This window comes from Aethina tumida, chromosome 1 (genome assembly GCF_024364675.1).
Source record: "Aethina tumida isolate Nest 87 chromosome 1, icAetTumi1.1, whole genome shotgun sequence".
Classification (NCBI taxonomy): Eukaryota; Metazoa; Arthropoda; class Insecta; order Coleoptera; family Nitidulidae; genus Aethina; species Aethina tumida.
Genome location: NC_065435.1, coordinates 38472751 through 38489932, shown reverse-complemented (window position 1 = coordinate 38489932; position 17182 = coordinate 38472751). Strand labels below are relative to the sequence as shown.

Here is a 17182-nt window from a genome sequence, read left to right as displayed (position 1 = left end):
TTAATTTTCAGAATTCTTATAGCTTTTAAAAATTAACAATCAAGTTTTTGGTACATTATTCTTACATATTATTTTTATAATGATTAATAAATTTTTTTATATTTTATATATATTTTTTTATATTTTATATATATATATATATATATATATATATATATATATATATATATAGATCATTAAATTTGTTCAGTTCAGTAGATAATTTAAATGTAAAAATATTAAAAATTAGTAAAATTTAATTTAAACTTAATGAAATATTAAAATATTTAATTTATATTTAAAATAATTAACATATTTAATTTAAATTTTTTTATAGATATTAAATTTTTCCAAATATGTTCCTTTTCTTATGATTATTTTTCCTTAATTTGGATTATTTGAATAACATTATTGGCAAACAGCAACTAGTAATTTTATTAGTTATGATTTTATCAAGTAAAACGTACATTTTTCTATAAAATGTGTGTGTGTCACTTTTAAATTCTTATTTGTTTATGTAAAAACATTAAAAATAAATCATTTATTAACATTTCAAGTTAAATTTAAATAAAGGAAATCTCCAAAATTCCAACCCCATGTCAACAAAACTCTTTTGTGTATTTGCATGTTTGACTCAAAATTTACAACGTCTTCTTTTTTCTTCAAGATTCTTTTTATTAATACTTTTTAATATTTTTTGAATTAAATACAGTATTGTACTTTAAAAATACATAAAAAACTAAATATTCGGCTGGCAAAAAGTAGAGCAACTTTATACTAAATGTTACTAATATTTGCAAAATCCACAGTAATTTTTAGTTTCATAGAAATTTATGCCTTTATTTAGTTCGCTTTATTATTATTATTATTATTATTAATATTATTATTATTATTATTATTATTATTTATTTTTGGTGAGTTTTCAAACGCTGCGAAGAGCATGACAAGGAAATAAGTTTAACTGTCTATTTTTGATGGAGACATCTATCTGAATTGGATACTTATTTATGGAACACTTTTATTTAATTCGATTTTGATTGGTTTAGAATGCTTTAATGAGGTATAAAGTCCGGAAACACTTTTAATAGTGTCAGCTTGCTAAATTCACTATAAATCTGTAAGGGTAGGGAAGGGAAGGACAAAAATAAAAGTGGAAGATCAAGGAAAACTAATAGGTTTCATGATAAACAAATTTTATCCTACCTCAAATAAGATCCTTTCTTGAGTTTCAGCAAAATAAAAAGTCTACTTTAGCCATAACTTGGAATTAATGTTTCATCAAGAACTGTAAGAGATAGATTACTAAAGGGGTCTTCATACGAAAAGGCCAGACTAAAAAACTATTACTATCAGAGAAGAACAGACGAGCCAGAGTTGAGTTTACCAGGTCTCTTTTACATTGGACTTTAAATGATTGGAGACGAGCGATCTGGAGTGATGATGAGGTCAAGTTTAATCTGGTTGGCAGTGATGGGATTTTATGTGTATCCATGAAAAGTTTAACCGAAAGTTTACCATACTCACTGTTTCGGGTTTTGGAATGGGTCCTCTCCTTTGAATAGAGAGTATTATGGATCGTTTTATGTATAAAGAAATATTGAGGAACAACATGGTACCGTATTCAGATAAAAATATGCCAACATATAATAATATTTTCAATAAGATAATGATCCACTTCAAAATGTTTGAAGCAGTGGCTTTTAAGGGAAAAAATTAATGCTATGAACTGGCCATGTCAATTTTCTGATCTAAACTCCATTAAAAACTTATGGAAGATAGTGAACAACAAAATACGACACAAAGAGTGTAGTAATCAGCAATATTTATTCACGGTTCTACAAGAGTCCTGGCAAAATATAGATCCAAATATTATTGACCATCTGTTGCTGTTCATTTGATAAAGGTGTTTGGAAGTCATTCATAATAATGAGAATTTTACAATATATTAGTGTAGAATTAATTAAAATACTAATTAGAAATTATTTGTATATATTATTATTATATATTATTTAACTATGTAATTGTTAAGTTTATAAAGGGAATAAAAGAACAGAAATTACTAAAATTTTAAAAACGATGCTCTCTCTACTTTCTGCCAACAGACAGAATTAGAAATTCCATCATAATTTGACTTGTCGAAGATGTTACCCAAAGTCATGCAAATGTGGCAATCCTAATCAATCAAAGTGATCGGTTCCACTAAACAATGTTTAAAAATAAAACAAGTAACATATACGAGACATTTTAAAATTTTAAAAAGAAAATGGTTTCACGTTAAAAAAAAAAAACATATAATAATAGACAGTCCAATAAACGCATTAGTTAAAATAACTAGTCAACAAAGTTGAGAAAATAGTTTGTGAGCAAGCACATACTGCAATCTTTGATCATCAATATAAAAAATCTATTTTAAATCCAAACCCCGACCTACACAATGTTTGGTGTCTATGTAAATATTTTTAAAATTTCAGACGGTTTCGCAAAAATAAAAAAAAAAAGAAATAATAAGGCGAATTTTGTTTGTTAATGGTAGGAAAATAAAATTCACAAATGATAAAATATAATTTAGTAGATCATCAATAACAAAACGAATAATAAATCAATCCGCAAATAAAGCTATAAACGTATTTTTGTGAACTCCGAATCGGAAAGGTCAAGACAACAAAATAGTACGTTTACGAACGATTGCGGCGGTGTCAATCGCTGACTCCACTATTTTGCATTAAACGCTCTGCGTCGTTTGACGTGTGAGAAATGACGTTGTTATCGGGACCGTCCAATTTCGGTAGTTAATTTATAATTAGTTAATACACATTTACTAACGAAAATAAATCGTGCGTCAATCACGTGGATGAACTTGATTATCGCTCGCTAATTGGATGTAAATAATTCAGCAATTAATCGGGCCATACGCACTGCCGTCCTTTGGTTTGTTTACAACATTATGCAATCGCATCAATAGCATCAATCGCATCAATCGCATCAATCGCATCAATCGTATAAATCGCATCGAGTGCACAACTGACGAGGGAAACAATATGCCCAGTCCGGTCCGGATCGGCGCGGCACGGCACGGCACGGCACGGCACGGCACGGCACGGCACAGCACCGCCTGTCCTGCACGTTCGGCCGTGTCCAAAAAACATCTCGTTCCCAGAAGGCGACCGGAAAGTGGGCCACCGCAGGAAAAACGACGAACAGGTCCTACTGGCCGAAAGTCTCCGCACGAACCGCTCGACGCGGTGCACCGTGCACCGTGCACCGTGCACCGGCTCTCGGCCTGGCAACCGGATTATTCATATACAAGATCAAGGTCAGAGTGTGTAATCAACGGGGGGGACTCCGAGCCGAATATTTTCCTTTTGCACACCTACGAGAGAAAAAAGGAGACCACGAGATCCAACTATTTCGTTTGCACGATTGTGTTTTTCGCTTATTTTTACCCAATTTTGCTCTATTTTTTTAATGTACGTCTCCTAATCCGGACTCCCTTGTTATTCGGACATTTTGAAGATTTGCCTCAACAATTGCGCGGTCTAAAAATAGAATAAACATTCGGAATTTCTGTTTGGACAAGTAGATTTTGCACATTCACTTTGACGTTCTCTTTTCCTTGGGGTATTTAGTTCAACACACTAAATTAAAAATATTAAAAAAATATTAGGAAATTATTGTGGCCCAAAATAACGAAATCAGAAATTAAAATGAAAAAAAAAAAAAAAAAAAAAAAAATGAAGTAACATTAATTACAGTTAATTAATCCTTGAGAATTATTTAAAAAATATTTGAATTTTAAAGTTGTAAAATAAGTTGCTCTACTTTCTGCCAATGCTGTATACTACATGAGAGAGAAAACAAAAAAATTGTCATCAGAAAATTTGTCAATTTTATATAATAGAATGGTCATAGTGTAACAGTATAAAATATTAATGTTGAATCAATGAAATTACTCTTTCTTTTGAAGTTTACCAAAGGTTCAGTTAATGTGAAGCTAACGTATTATCACCACTTTATTTTAAGAGATATGTCATCTTCTTGACATAATAATAAATATGGAAATACATATAATCTCAAAATAAATAACAGAATGTTTGTTTGAAACATTTAAACAATGTTGAGGATTGGGGAAAAAAGTTTATTTTGGAGTCCCATTGTCTTTATGAGTTTTTATTGTTACGATATTTCGTTTAGTGAATAATTAATTGTTTTTAATTGTTTCACAACCTCAATATATAGGAAACCTACAGATACAGGAGAGTTCTGAAGCCTCAACTCAAACATCCGTATCTTGACCAATAATGAAATAATTTAAACACTTATTAACAGAACCTAACATCAACGAATACTTGGACGAAGAAATGAGGCAAATTAAGAAAGACCCTGTCCCAAAAAAAACTGATTGACAGGACCAAACGATACCAAAATATTGATTTACACAAAGTACTCTACAAATGTGGTAAATTTTACATAAAAGAAACTAAACTACCACTACAACTTCGAATAAAAAAAAAACATACGAAATTAGGTTATACTCAAAAATCAAACTAACTGAGAGGAATTCCATTTAAATATCCGTTTCACGACCAAGAAAGAAGTAATTAAATCAATTGTCGACAGAACCTAGTATCAATGAATACTTGGACAAAGATATGAGGCAAATTAAGAAAGACCCTGTCCCAAAAAAAACTGATTGACAGGACCAAAAGGTATCAAAATCTGTTTACACAAACTGCTCCACAAATGTAGTAAATTTTACATAGTCGTTCCTTCTACTACAACTCCGAATAAAACAAAAACATAAAAACATACGAAATTAGGCTATACCCAGGAATCTAGTGATCAAACACAATGATGAAACGAACTCCATAAAATTCAATTGAACAAAGTGAAGATAGTGTGAAAAAGAGGAACTTTGGTACAAAAGATGCTTATAACAAGCAGATATAAAGCCAAACTTACACCTGCTCCTTCTTTACTTAGCTTGATAACTTTTAAATATAATTCATTAATCGAAACGTCCCAACAATAAAAACTTGCGGATAATGGAAGTCCAAAATAAACCATATTTCCATTGTCAAATGTACAACTGCACCTTTAACTGGTAAATTAGAGACAAAAATATATATATATATATATTTTAAATAATTCTACGTTTATTTGGATTATCTTTTACTACCAAATTTATTTATACACTATTTCGATTAAAAAAAATTAAAATTTTTTATGAAAATTAATATTCATATAAAATTATAATGTATATTTTATATATTCTAAATTATATATTTCATATTTTCTATCTTCTCTTTCTTATCATATCATTTTTTTAATATTTCCCTATAGAAAAATAATAATAAAAAATCCACTAAAAATAGAAAAATATGAATAATAATATTTGTTAATAATTTTTTTGTATTTTATATTTTATAATACTTACTATTTTCTGTTTTATATTATCAAATTTGTTAAATATCTTATTAGTTTTAAATTTTAGAATATTAATTATAAATTGATCATTATTACTCACTTGTCATATTTTTAGCTACATAAGGTATCGATTAGTTTAGTTTGAAATCGACTTCAGTCGAATATTAATTATTGAATTGGTCCTTATGATCGATTGACTGGGATTTCTATCGTCATTTTTATTTCTAGTTACGCAAATTGTTTTCAAGCTAAAAATTAATAGAAGTGTGTCATTCAAGACACAATTAATTAATTAATTAGCACAATAGACGTCGCAGCCGATCATCGCACGATCGAAGGAAATTATCGACAGGAAACGAAGGAATTAATTAATAAATCGGAGGCCCCAACATTCGAAATTTTCGGAACCGCGGACCCGAGAGACGGAACATCCGCCGCGCTCCCCCCGACGGCGGAGCAGCTGATGTGCACTTCGTGTGCACGGCGAAGGGCCGCGGGGGGACGGTGTCGGGCTGGCCTTGCACTTGAACCTGCCGGCACTCGGTGCAACGGGCGCGGCGGGCGCGGCGGGCGCGGCGGCGAGGGGGCCGGACGACGTTTCGACGACACCGAAACACGAGGGGGGGGGGAACGAAAACAAAACGAAATGGTAAAAAAGAAAAAAAAAAAAAAAAACAAATGAAAAACAACGAAACACACATCCACTTGCCTCAGTCAAGGCTGACCGGTTTCGCGGGCCCGTTTCCTCCTTGACTCACCGAGTCTCGCGCGATCCGGGGCCCGAATTGAGATGCACATGCACGGGGAAAAATGAGAGGAAAAAAAAAAAAAATAAACGGCGGACGGACGAGCGAAGGAAAAAACGGCGAGCGACGCGGCGGATGGCTATGCGCACGGTTTTTCGGCCGGGGGGGCACTACGCCGTCCAGTTTGGCCCGATTTTTTCGTTTGTTTTGTGCTCCTGAATTGTGTTGTTTTATTTTTTATTTTTGTTGAGACGTAAAACGAGTTGTTTGTTTTGCTCTCTACGGCTTTTAATGTTAATATTTCGTTTAAATAACCCGAAAAACATAAAAAAAATGTTAAGATTTTATCAATTTATTTATTTTTCCTTACATTATTCGTAGTTTGGTAATTTTTCTTATTTTAAATTCTTGATTTTTGTTGTCAAAAATTGTGTCATCTTTCTCCAGCTTTTAATGTTAGTATTTAATTAATATATAATTAATTTAATTTTTTATTTTGCATTCTTATTTATTTGCATATTTTTTTTTATTTCTGTTTTTTTTCTTCAACTTCTTTGTTAATAATAAATTTAGAAAACTAAAAAAATTTTAAAAATGTATTTATTAAATAAAAACATCTGTCTCTTTTGGAGTTTTTCTCCAAATTAAATGCATTAACATTTAAATAACCCGAAAAACATAAAAAAATGTTAAGATTTTATCAAATTCTTTATTTTTCCCTAAAATATTCGTGGTTTGATAATTTTTCTTATTTTAAATTTTTGATATTTGTTGTCAAAAATCTTCCTCCAGCTTTTAGTGTTAGTATTTACTTAATACATTATTAATTTAATTTTTTATTTTGCATTATTATTTATTTATTGGTTTATTTTAATTTTTTTCTTCAACTTTTTTGTTAAAAATAAATTTAGAGAACTAAAAAAATATAAAAAATGTATTTATTAAATAAAAAAAATCAATGTAATTCTCTCTTTTTGAGTTTTCCCCCAAATTATATGCATTAACATGTAAGTAACCCGAAAAACATAAAAAATATTAAGATTTTCATTCAATTAACTTTTTTGTAAATATGTTTTAAGTTAAATTTAGTAAAGAGTTTTACATATTTTTTTATTTCACATTAATCTTTTTTATGTTAATAATTAAATTAAATAAATAAAAATAATAATAAACTGGGAGAAAACATGAGTTTTCTTTTTGTTTGTTTCTTTTTTTTTTGATATTAGAAGAATTATTTTGTTTCCTCCGGATTAAATAATAAAGATAGTATAAAAAGTTATCAAGTGTTTGTGAAATTATAAAAAAAATCTATGTAAATAAAAATAATAAACTGTAAAAAAAAACATGCTTACAACAAAGTTTTTTTTTTTTGTTTATTTTGTTTCTTTTTGATTTTTTCATATTAGAAGAATTATTTTCGTTCCTCCAGATTTTAATATTAATTGTTTATTTAATTAACTCGTCAAATATCTTTATATTGATATATTTCTTTCATTTTACTATCTTGATTTTTTTATTCATTCATAAAAATATTTTTTTTTAACTTTTCATATTAATGTATAGAAATGTTTAAAAACTTATCAAGTTTTTATTAAAATTAAAATCTATATAATATCATAATAATATATATCATAATTTATATATTATTAGCTCATTTTTTCAGTATTTCTTTACTAAAAATAATAATAAATAATCAACTAAAAATAGAAAAATATTAATAATGTTCGTTAATAATTTTTTTTATATTTTATATTATTTACTATTTCATAGATTTTTTTTCAACTTTTTATATTAATAGATAGTAAAATTTAAAAAAAATATCAAGATTTTATGATGTATATGTTATATATTATATATTATATATTTCATATATCATATTTTGTATCTTCTTTTTCTTATTATCGTATCATTTTTTCAGTATTTCCCTACAAAAATAATAATAAATAGAAAAATATTATTATATATTGTTTACTATTTTCTCTTTTATATTGCCATATTATTTTTTTAATATTCCCCTAAATATTTCATAATGAAACTAATAAAATATTATTTCTAAATGTGTACTAATATTTTTTTAATGTTTTCTGTTATTCTCATTACTGTTTTTTTATTTGATATGATAGGAATTGTTTCTTTTCTACCTCCAGCTTAATGTTACTAGTTTAATTATCATTTAGATAATTGTTCTTCAGTTCAAATTTTAATAATCATTTTAAATCACTATAAAATTATAAAATGTTTTCGAAATGATTTACACAAATTAATAATAAAGTATATATTAATAATAAGCAATTCACTGAAAAAACATTAATATTCTGTATTCCTTTTGTTAATGTTTTTTTCTTTTGTTTAATATAATAACTTTAATTTAAACATGGAATTAAATACAATGCTACAATTTTTCAGTTCTTCTCTTAATTAAAAAGATGAAATATAATTAAAGCAGCTGACTGAAAGAATCACTAAAAATATGCTTTATAATTATCTGCTAGTAATAGCAGGTAATTTAATAAAGCTTTAACTTAATAAATACACAAAGAGAAATAGAATTAGAAAGGAAAGAAATGTTCATCTTTGGTACAAAACGCATTGATCTTGCATGTGGCTCAGCAGGAGCGTTACGTCATTCGTTTATATGCAACGAGCATTTTTAAAACAATTAGCCGGAGTCGCAGTCGCAGTCGGAGTCGGAGTCGGAGTCGGAGTCGAAGTTAATGTTTACGTTCCGAACCGCACCGCCACTTGGTCCCATTATTTTATTTTATTTTATTTTATTTTATTTTATTTCATATATTTCATTTTTTTCGCACACATCCATTTCAAGGTTAATGCATGTTAATGTATTGGCGATTTCAGTCTGACTCAATCGCATTTATAAATTTCGAGACTGACCCATCACAATGCGCATTACAAATTTCGCCTGTTGGCGTTTTACGGTGGTTCCATGCAAATTTGGCCGTGGCCGCGGCCGATAGTGGTCGTCGGGTCTCGTTGTAAATAATAAAATGCAGCCGATCATTTCGTGAACGTGAACGTGAACGTTTTGCGGTAACCCCGTCGATTTCGTTTCAGGTTTCCATGATGACGGACAGTGGTGTGTCTTCGGACGTGTCGCCAGGTTCGGTGCCGCAAATCAAAAAGGAACTGGACAGTGGGGGGTTCACGGAATGCTCCCCATCGAACAGCAACATGTACTCACCCACCACGACCACAGTGTTTAACGAAACCAATGTGAGTTGGCCGCGTTCGGTCGTTGATTAGTTTGCGTTAACAATTATGTATCATTTGCAGCTTGATTACCAAGAAAACTACGACACAAAAATCCGATCTCCAGGTAGTCCAGAACGACAGTATTGCTCGTCAACTACACAACCTCATACAGACTCAGGGATGGGACACATCGAGGTAAATTTCTTGTTTTCACATTTTATTTTATTATTTTATTTGTTTTTTTTTTTTTTGGTTCACCTTCTTCGGACCATCTTTGAGGCGCGCGGGCTTTTGTTGCTGAAAAAAATGAAAAAAAAAAAAAAAAAAAAAAAAAATGACCGGACTCACTGACCCACTGACATCGATGTGGAGTCGGTTCTTGCGTTTTACTTTTTGGTTGCATCACGGTTGCACAGGGCTATTCAAGCCCACCGGAATATCAGGATTTGAAACTTTGTTTGGAACGATGATAATCTCTTTGAATTTAACAAACATGTTTTCGTTTTAATAATCTGCTGCAAGGATTTGTTTATTTTATTCGAAATCAAATTTTTAATGTACGAATCAAAATATCTTATTTGTATTTAAATTTTATAATCGTCGTATTTATTGTTTCCTTTCCTGAAACACCATATAATTCACTTTATTTCTCATAGTTCATTATGATATTTTATGATGGCCATAAGAACTATTATGTTTATGTTAACAAAATACACAGACTGTCACATTATAGTAAATATTAAATGTTAAAGTTTCATTACCATTAAAAAAACAGTTCTCACTCTATTTAATTTTATTAAATTGAGACAGTGAATTAGTGTTTCGTCTGGTGGCAACTGCAAAAGGTCTAATGTCAACAGTGCAAGATAAAAGCACCAAAACATTCAGTGGAAGTAGCAATTAGTTTTGCAACGTATCGCATCTTTATCAACTTGTTTTGATATCTCTTGTATTATTTATTGTTACATAAATTGTCAATTAATTTTAGTGACACGTCAATCATCGAATCTTCCAAATGAAAAACGATAAAAAGGTTTCGTGTGTCGACTTTTTGAGTTTAAGTTGTGCCAGTCGGACATCGTGTCAAAGACCTCCAAAAATTGATAACGGATCGTGATTTTTATTTAAGTTATTCGATGATTTATTGCAGGGTGAAATCAAAGAAGAAGATTTGCCCAGACGATTGTGTCTGGTGTGCGGTGATGTGGCCTCAGGTTTTCACTATGGCGTAGCTTCGTGCGAAGCTTGCAAAGCATTTTTCAAAAGGACGATACAAGGTATTTGTGACGTCTGTAACGAGCCTTAGGTTAGCGTAGTTACCGTCTTGGATTTTCAGGTAATATCGAGTATACTTGTCCGGCGTCGGGCGAGTGCGAGATCAACAAGAGGAGGAGGAAAGCGTGTCAGGCGTGCAGGTTCAGGAAATGCCTCAAATCAGGAATGCTGAAGGAGGGGGTGCGGCTGGACAGGGTGAGGGGTGGACGGCAGAAGTACAGGCGGAATCCGGACAGTCCGTATCAGGTCCAGGTCGTCACTGCCCAAAGACCCATGTTGCTCCTGAACGGTTTGTATCTCTTTATATTTCAATATATTTTTAAAAAACATTATTTTTTTCTTTAATTCAACCTTAAAAAATACAATAAATTATCTAATTAATGTACACATAAAACAATTTTTAAATATTAATATCTAAATTAATAATCTACATCTATAAATTAAAAGGTTATTTCAAAGAATATTCCTATAAGCGTTTAATGTTGCTGAGTAATAAATTTATTGTTTCCCATCATTAGGTTGGAAACATTCTTTAATCTATTATTTATATTGATTCTTACTAGAGTTTACTTTACCATCTGACATCAATTTGTGAGTAAACAAAAATATGCTGTATAATATTATACTAAATTAAATCTATTTTTAAATTGTCCATGTAATTTTCCTCTTAAAATCTTATAAATATATTTTTTTATTTATTTAATAGATACTTTCTTTTATTAAATATTATAAATCATATATTTCGTCAGATCAATATATCAAATATAAAAAAAATAACAATCAAAAATTGTATATAAAATGTTAAATTTTTTGTCAAATTAGATTTAATAACGATTTCTTTCAAAGCATTTTTTCTGAATTAATAGGAACATTATATCTGTGGTCAATGAATTTCAGTGATAAAAAAATATGTACTATTGTCTCTGGTTCTGAATATATTAATTATTAATAATAATTAATTATTAATAATAATATTAATTATTATATAATTAATATTAAAGATTTTAAAATCAATTTATGGTACATAATTAATAAAATAATATTCAACAATTGATTTGAATTTGTTAAGAATGTTTTTTTAATTATATATATATATATATATTATTATAATTGCATTTGTTAATTGTTTTCATTTAAAAAAAATAATATATGTTTAATTATATTGAAGAATGTTTCTAAATAAAATTTATAAATGAGTTAAAAATAAAATTATGTCGACGTGCTATTTGGGATGAAGTCTTCATTTTAATCAAAAACTTGGAGATTATCATGTTTTTTTTTACATAACATGTTATTGATGTTCTACTATGATATAATTCATTTCGTTTTATAAAATTATCTAAATTTTACTTAATTCATTGAATTTGCTGTTTATTAGCTTTTAACTCGCTTATTAATTCAGGCAGGTGTTATATATGGTTTTCAATGTTGTTTTATATTAGTATATGTATAACATGATATCAGATTTTTTAATGTACAATATTTTATTTTGTTAATATAATGTCACAAGATTATACTAATCGTAAATTATTTTTAAAAATAAACCAAAAAAACAGTTGTAATGCAAAGTTTTTAAAAAACCAAGTTATAAAATGTTGAGAAATAAAATATATTATTTTTTTATATATAGAGTATAAATTATATTAAATATTTAGGTCGTTAAACTCCTGTTCACCTTTTAGAATATAATTATTAAGCGTTTCATCCAAATTTTGACCTTACTATTAAATTCGGTATCATATTTATCTGAGTCTTTTATATTTTTTAAAATGGAAAAAAGCTATTAAAACAAGGAAATGTTACCAACAAAAGGTACTTTATATCTAAATTACTGGAATATATTTTTTATGGATTATTTAATTCTTATAGAAATTTTTAATTATATAAAATCAAAACTAAATCATATTTACGTATAAATAAATTTTACTATTAATTAATTAATTAATTATTTCTAAATATTTCAAAAATCATATTTTTAATTAGACAACTTATTTCTTATAAATAAATGCATTGTTTTATATCTTTATATTAATTGTATGAAATTATTTAACTAATTATAAAAAATGCTTGTGTAATTAAAACTAAGAAAGTTTTCAAGAAAATTATAAGAACATATTCAGAATAAGGTTATAACATGATGAGGTATTTTGTTAATATAAAATTCTTATATGAAACCATTTTTTTATGTGACGACGTGCTAGTTGGGATGAAGTCTTCATTTTAATCAAAAACTTGGACATTATCATTTTCTTTACATAACATGTTATTAATAATTCCAATAAATCATTTTATAAAATATTCTAAATTTCATTTAATTCATTTTATTTGCGTTTTCATTTAGCTTTTAACTCACTTATTAATTCAGACAGGTTATATATATTATTTATGGTCTTCAAAGTTGTTTTATATTAGAATAAAAAACATGATATCAGACTTTAATGTAAAATATTTTATTTTGTTAATATAATGTTACATGATTATGACGATGAGAAATAAAATATATTATTTTTTATAAAGCATAATAAATAAATTATATTAAATATTTAGGTCGTTAAACTCCTGTTCACCTTTTAAAATATAATAATTAGGCATTTCATCAAAATTTTGCCATTTCTATTAAATTAATAGGAAATGAAACTTCTGTATCGTTATTGTCCGAGTCTTTTATATTTTTTTATATGAAAAAAGCTATTAAGACAAGAAAATATTACCAACACAAGGTACCTTGTACCTAAATTACTGAAATAATATAAATAAATTATATTAAATATTTAGGTCGTTAAACTAATTAATAAGAAATTAAATTTCTGTATCATATTAGTCTAAGATTTTTATATTTTTTGATATAGAAAAAAGCTATTAAAACAAGAAAATATTACCAGCACAAGGTACTTTGTACCTAAATTACTGGAATATATTATATAAGTATTATTTAATTCCTATAGAAATTTTTAATTATATAAAATCAAAACTAAATCATATTTACTTAAAATAAATTTTACTACTAATTAATTAATTATTTCTAAATATTTCAAAAATCATGTTGTTAATTAGACAAGTTATTTCTTATTAAATTATTTAAATAATTACAAAAAAATGCTTGTGTCATTAACACAAAGTTTTCAAGGAGATGTTAAGAATAAGATTATAACATGATGAGGCATTTTGTTACTATAACATTCTTACATAAAACGATTTTTTTATGTGACGACGTGCTGGTTGGGATGAAGTCTTAATTTTAATCAAAAACTTAGAGATTATCACTTATTATTTTATTTACATAACATGTGATTAATGTTCTAATTTGATATAATTCCGTATTAGTTAATCAGAAAATATTCTTTTATGTTTCTAATTTCAATATCATTTTATGAAATTATCTAAATTTTATTTAATTAGTAATATTATAACCAACCTACAAATTTGAATAACATAAATATTATTTTATCTTTATGATCTTAAATATTATTTCATATTAGTACATGTTTTTTTTTTTTTTTGACTTTTTTAATGAGTATATTTTTATTTAATTATTATAATATCATCAAATTTTTAAATATTAATTCTTAATATTATTCCAGATATAAAAATGCTGGACGCACTGATACAATGTGAGCCGGACTGTCTTGAAATCAACACGGCATTAGAAAACTCGAAACATCGGACCCTTTCAATACTTAGCGACCTGTACGACAGAGAATTAGTCGGCATCATTGGCTGGGCCAAACAAATACCAGGTAATTTCACAATTAAGTGGTTAGGCCGAACCGTACAGTGACTTAATTTTTTTGTAGGTTTTGCGGATCTGCAGTTGAACGACCAGATGCGACTGTTGCAAAGCACATGGGCCGAAATACTTACGCTCACACTGGCATTCAGAAGTCTGCCGATGGCAAGCTTGGGTCGATTGAAGTTCGCCACCGATTTCACGTTGGACGAGAAGCAATCGCGGGACTGCGGCGCAATTGACCTGTATCAAACGGTACGTCTGCACCCGCTGAAAATGTGTTCTTTCTTTAATGACATTTGAACGTTTCATGTGAATGAGTAACATTTGTTTTTGATTTTAGTGTTGCCATGTGGTGGAGAGGCTGGACAACTTGTCCATCTTGAAGGAAGAATATTACCTCCTGAAAGCGTTAGTCCTGACAAACACAGACGTACGACTGGACGAGTACACATCGTTGAAGAAATTCCGGGACAGTATTTTGACTGCCCTTTCGGATGCCATCGGTATTCTACGGTGAGACACCTTATAACGAAGTAGTAGAAATGTGGAAAATAATGTGTTAATTAATTATTTTAGGCCGATGGGAGTGATAAACCAGATCCAGCAGCTGCTGCTCTGCATGCCGGCGTTGAGACAGGCGGACCACGTGGTCAGGAGGTTCTGGTCGGATGTGCACAGTCAAGATTTGGTGCCCATGAACAAATTATTCTTGGAAATGCTCGAAGCATACCGGTAGCCTCGATGAAGCGGACGTTTACGTTAACGTTAACACCTAGTATGCTACAAGAGACGTCTTTTACAATAACTGTTTCCGGATAAAATGTATAAATAAAGAGTTATAGATATATATATTTCTACAAGCCAGACGGAACATTTCTGGGAGCGTATTATACACGCACGTCGCGTTTAGTCAATTTTTAGACGAAATTGTTTTTGTTAAGGCGTTCCAATTGTTTTGGACAATATTTTTAAAAATCGAGCCGAAAGCAATCTTGACACAGTGATCAATTGAGAGCAATATTGAATCGGAATGCTTCGAAATTTGGCCTTTTACATGTCGCACCAGATGTACCATATCCAAGGAGTTCGTTCACTGTGTTTTTTGTCGTCCGAAAAAAAAAAAAAAATTATAACAACGTAGCACTTAGACTAGATCCAGTGATAGACATTTAGATTCCTTTATTTTAGATCTTTAAGATTTTATTGGTTATTTGTACATAGTCCGAATTATATTTAGAGGTTTATTGATATATTTCTTGCTTAAGTTTTTCGATGCATATTTTGCCTTATGCATTTCTATTACTTTTTCGTTTTGATTTACAGCCTTTTACCTCAACAGATGATCTTATTTATGTTTATTATTTTGTTTTTATTTTTTGGACATCTATTGTTGGGACTGATGGTTTTAACTATGTAAATGGACAAATTATATTTTTGATTTTCTAAAATTTGTACAGAATTTATTATTGCTTTTGTAAATAGGATTCACTAACGTCCCAAATGTGATTAAAACAAGACAGGATCGATCTTGTCTTTAGTTATTTTGTTACAATTACGTTTCAATACGTCTGGAACAATCTGTATAACATAGCACAATTTTAATGTACTTATATTAATTCTATCAGGAATTATACACGTGCAAGCTGCGAGAAATATTGACCGTTTTAAGATATCAGATGTCATGGAGAATCTAAAATTTACGAAAATTGTCGTTGTTTTAATTTATTTGCAACTAATCAAATAAATGTTACTAGTTAATGACTGTTTGTTATTTAATTTCGTCAACACACACACACACACATCTTGAATATATAACTACTTTTTTTTAATATAGTAATATAATTGTCAATAAAAGTGTGACATAAATTATCAACCATGTATTTATAGAATAATTGATTAATTTAATTAGTAATACATTCATTTCAAAACTATCATGCTGGTTGCTTAACAACATTAGTATTGTGTTTTTTTTATTTACAAGTCACTCACAGTCAATATTATTGATGTATGCAAACATACATAAAAATTAATTTCTTTATATACATATTTAATAATATAAATTTTCAAAAACTGACCTAGAATATTAATTTGAATTAATAAATTTCCTACAAGTATTACTTGCTTGAACTTAAAATGGTTTCCTTCAAATTTACAATATTCAAAAAGTTGTACTGAGTCCTGTGGGAGATGATGTAAGGTTGTGTACTTTGAAACTGGCTGCGGTTTCCCTTTGATTGGTATATATTGAGATGAATTTGGAACATTTCATTAAATGCTTCAGTCAAGCTACATACAAACTTCGTATCACATATATATTGCTTTTATTACACACTTGTGTAAAAGTACTTTCTTTTAAACAAGTAAATATTGAGTTGGACGATCATTTTTGTATATTTGTTTCATTATTTTCTTGTGTAAAAGCAAGAAAATTAAACAAGGACGCATTTTTTACCTTGTTTTCTTCTAATTAGTACATCTGAATTTATTTTAGCAGTGAAATATATAAATAATAATGATTTAATTGGTGATTTACATATTTTTCAATGTAAGTTAATTTTTTGAATTTTAGATGGTTTTCTACGTTTAAATTTCGCGTTTGGCGCGACATCTTTGGTCCAATTTGATTAAAACGCTCGCGAAGATATCTATCTGTGTTTGTGTTTGGTCATTTTACATTTATGTGACGCTAGAGGTATATTTAATTTTGTCCTTATTATCAAAATAATACTTTTTGATGGTTTCTTGAAATATTCATTATAATCCTTTGGCAACCATATGATAAAACTAACTATTATAATTCTATCTGGCAAGTCTAATT

General features: G+C 28.6%; 1 protein-coding gene across 4 annotated transcripts in view; it reads left to right on the top strand.

Moving 5' to 3' along the window:
* Positions 1–16122, top strand: part of LOC109608272 (steroid hormone receptor ERR2) — a 33934-nt gene extending 17812 nt beyond the window's left edge. For all 4 annotated transcript variants that reach the window (XM_020024690.2, XM_020024689.2, XM_020024687.2 and 1 more), the window contains exons 2-9: positions 9222–9380; positions 9441–9554; positions 10510–10636; positions 10696–10923; positions 14216–14371; positions 14429–14616; positions 14705–14877; positions 14941–16122. In XM_020024690.2, the coding sequence (XP_019880249.1) occupies positions 9228–9380; positions 9441–9554; positions 10510–10636; positions 10696–10923; positions 14216–14371; positions 14429–14616; positions 14705–14877; positions 14941–15100 (1299 nt within the window). In that variant the 5' untranslated portion in view covers positions 9222–9227 and the 3' untranslated portion in view covers positions 15101–16122. The remainder of the gene's footprint in view (positions 1–9221; positions 9381–9440; positions 9555–10509; positions 10637–10695; positions 10924–14215; positions 14372–14428; positions 14617–14704; positions 14878–14940) is intronic.
* Positions 16123–17182: the final 1060 nt, after the last annotated feature.